This window comes from Thermobia domestica, chromosome 5, assembly GCF_964235325.1.
Source record: "Thermobia domestica chromosome 5, izTheDome1.hap1.1, whole genome shotgun sequence".
Lineage (NCBI taxonomy): Eukaryota > Metazoa > Arthropoda > Insecta > Zygentoma > Lepismatidae > Thermobia > Thermobia domestica.
Window position 1 is genome coordinate 314004172 of NC_137458.1, and position 4028 is coordinate 314008199.

The 4028-nt window shown below is 34.4% G+C and overlaps 1 protein-coding gene across 1 annotated transcript; it reads right to left on the reverse strand.

The window, feature by feature from the left end:
- Positions 1-1841: 1841 nt before the first annotated feature.
- LOC145685661 (zinc finger MYM-type protein 1-like) lies at positions 1842-2777 on the reverse strand. The gene has a single exon (XM_081758053.1). It carries the CDS (start codon positions 2775-2777, stop codon positions 1842-1844), a length of 936 nt encoding a protein of 311 aa, XP_081614179.1.
- Positions 2778-4028: the final 1251 nt, after the last annotated feature.

Sequence of the window (4028 nt, forward strand, 5' to 3'; positions counted from 1 at the left end):
TATAAGTGTGAAACTGAAATAATCAATTATCATTTTATTGTATTTACCAGCAACTACTAGGCCTACTTCTTTAAAATTATTGAAACAGATGAAGATTTATCTTTACGTGACAATTTTGTAATTACAAAATGAAATTTACTCTTTAAACTTATACTTCAAGCACAAGAAATTGCTTTTAGAAGTTCTTTTTCACGCTCAGTAAATGTATAAAATTTCTCACAAGTAAATGTCATATTTTATCTGAAAAAGTCACCGACATCTGTTTAGAAATACAAGAAAGATGAAAACATGTATTAATCATTTATAGACAGTGAAACAAAACAGTTTTGGATTTACAGAATAAAAGTTATTTTCTAAACATATACTTTGAACTAGAAGAGATTGCTTTGACCTACCGTAAACTGGGGGTACTTTGCACCGCATTTTGCAGTTTCCTTTAATTACTGAAAGAAACTGTGTGGTCGAAATGCTTAAGTTTCTCACTATTATTAGCTCAGTGCCAGCTAAATCGAATCATTACAATAGAAAAGGACAGCAGTTGATATATATTTTAAAATATATGTTTAAAAATGGTGCAAAGTTACCACAAATTCGTCTAACTTTGCACAATTGTTTTTCGAACATAGTTACAAGCCTTTCTTAGCACAAACATGCAAAATATACCTCCAAAAGTTCAATTATTTCCCATATATTATTGCCAAAATGATTAGAATACAAGTATGGTATTTTCGAACACAAACAATAAACAAAAGATAGGAACAATAGTTACGTTTTAAAATAGGCAACATAATTCACTGAAACTAATCTTGAAATATACCGGTATGAGTGTCGAACCAGCAACTTTTAGAGTAACTGCACCTGGTATTGGCTGGTCCATGAACTGTCCAAAGCAGTGGCGGCGAAACTGGCTTTGGCCCCCCCCCCCCGCAGTAATTTAAAAGGGGCCCTATGTTAATCATGATTCCTAGTGTTTTCTATAATACCATTATTATGAACGTAGTATACTGGTTGATTTTACAAACTGAGCATATAGGTTTTCGTTGAAATTTGGTGAGAACTGAATACACACAAAGCTGTATTATTATTATTATTATTATTATTATTATTATTATTATTATTATTATTATTATTATTATTATTATTATTATTATTATTATTATTATTATTATTATTATTGGCTTAGTGGTAGAGCGGGGGGTGTATTGGATCTCGGGTTCAAACTCTGCTCCCGCCAAGTTAACTTTGTGGTGGACAAACATTGTGTGCGTCGGTTTCCTCGGGGTTCTCCCGTTTCCTCTCACTTTCTTCTTTCCACCATTTCATTCATTTCTCCTCTTCACCGTCTCCTTTAACCTAACCGGCATAACCGTGGGACGTAAAACTCAAAGATTTCATTTTCATTTTAATAATAATAATAATAATAATAATAATAATAATAATAATAATAATAATAATAATAATAATAAAAATCAATAACTACATAGACATTAACACTGTGGTAGAAAAATGTAGATAAATATAGATAGACCAATTTGTACTTACGTTAACTCCGCGTAGTTTGTCTGAAACACCATTTGTGACACTCCTCTTGTACCACTATTAGATTGCACCAGCTTCATAAAACGTACATAAGATAACGAAAAGAGTGTTTTGGTTCTCAATAAATAAAAACTGTTCACTACACTTCACAATCTTCACTTAACACTTACTTTCCAAGTGGTTCTCAGTAATTAAAAATGTTCACATTTCACAATCTTCACTTACACAAGAGGTTAATTACAAGTCCAGATACTTGTCTGTCCCCTATCCAATATTATCACGCATTATATACAGAAGTGAGTTTATTCAGAAAATCGTCGCTTTTTCAGGAGTAAGAACTGATCCACAGTTACATCCAAGTTGATCTTTTTTGTTTGATCATGTTCAATACTCAAAATGGCCAGTGAACGTAATCTTTGTTGTGCCATTGTGCTCCGTAAATAATTCTTGATCAGTTTTAGTTTTGAGAAACTTCTTTCTGCTGTAGCAGTTGTAACAGGGAGTGTGAGGTAAAGTTGTAAGGCTGTTGTCAAGTCCGGTAAACTACTTACAAGACAACTGTTTTCTTCAATTAGTAATATCGCTATGTTTCGAATTGTTTTCCTTTGAGCTATCTCCTCAGAAAATAAACAACGGAACGCTAACACTTGTTCTAAAAGGTTTCCCGAAATGTCATTCTTGTATTTGTCAACAAATAAAGAAGTTTTATCTGAAATTTCTTCATTGGTAAGTTCTTTTAAACACTTTGGTGTCAAAAATGAAAAGTGTTCAAGTATCTCACTCAAACCGCTGAATCTGCTTTTAATTTGACAAATCGCAATGTCAAGTACAACGTTGAAAACAGATATTTGGAATGTCTTCAACGGATCCGAAACAGAAAGTTCACTTGCCACTTCATCAAAAAATGTTTTAACTTTTCGGGCACGCTTTCCCTTTATATTAGAATCTACATGAAACGACCTGGCAAGTTCTTTAGCTTCATCCAGAAATCCCGAAAAATTATCTCGCAGGGAAGTGAGATTGGCAATTGCTCGGCCCACAAGAATACGAGCTGTTTCAAGGTCAGCATTGTCGCTTTGCTGCATCTTGGATGTGATGTTGATATTTTCCAGAACTTTACTTTGTAATGTAAGCAATAAAAGGAACTGGAAGTTGTCCAGTTGTTTTTTCAGAGTCATTGCTTGCTGTTTTTCTGGACCTTTGGAGCTCCGCAATAGTACGTTGGTCAAACATTTCATTACGGATTGATAGTTATTTCGTATGGCTAAAAGACAATCATAGCGAGATGGCCATCTTGTTGGACACAACTTCTTTAATGTGACACAAATTTGACCATCTTCAGCTAATGTTTTGTTTAGCTCTTGCCATCGAGGTAAGCTTTCACTGAAAAAATATACACTTCTTGAAGAATATCGTAGAATTGTTTCACCTGATTAACATTTGACACAGAATCGTTCAGAACAAGGTTTAAATTATGAGCAGCACAATGCACAAATTCTGCATTAGGAACTTTCTTCTTTATTCTCGTTTGAAGACCACTATATTTACCACTCATATTCGCTGCGCCATCGTAACCTTGGCCTCTGCACTTATTAATGTCTATTCCATTTTTCTCAAGAATTCCTAAAATTTTGTTTTGAAATGACTCACTAGTTTGTGATATTATTTCCCAAAATCCTAGAAAAGATTCCTTTATTTGAAGCTTCAGACCTTCAGATGAATTATCAAACACAACATAGCGAATGATAAGACTGAGTTGATCCTTTTTAGAAATATCTTGTGTGGTATCTACAATTAGGGAAAAGAACGGGGCCAAATTTATTTCTGTTGTTAACGCGTTCAGAACAGAATTTGACAGTAGTTCTATCATCTTATTCTGAATATCATGATGTAAATACTTAATTCGTGTTTCCTTGTTTCTTACATGCGATCTTAGTAACGAATCGTATCTTGAAAGCAAATCAATTATATTGAGAAAATTTCCACTTCCGGGATCAATTAATTGATTGTCCTCCCTATGGCCTCGAAACGGCAACGCGCACATAGCTAAAGTTCGCACAACATCAACAATACGTGTTAGTATGTCTCTCCATTTTCGCCGCTCTTCATTCATTTGATCTTCTACCGTGCCATTTTTCTTCCATATAGTATACGTAACACATGCTTGCAAATGAGATTTGCTTTTTTCGTGCACCTTAATTTTCTTACTGAGCCCTTTCCAATCCCGAATAACGCCATTTTGCCATGAACGCTCACTGCAAGATTCGTTGAAAAGCCAGCAGGGTTCACAATAAACAGCATCCAAAATAACTGAATAACACAACCAAAATCTTTCTACTTTTTGACCGCTTTTAGTTTTAATGAAATAATACTTTTCACTAAAAGATCTGTTTGTTTGCGGATCTCGCGGGAAGGGAGCTTTGGGTCGACACGGTGTAGATGCGAGAATAGCTCTTTTTGCCTCTGGGGTAAGCGCTTCTTTGTAAAGG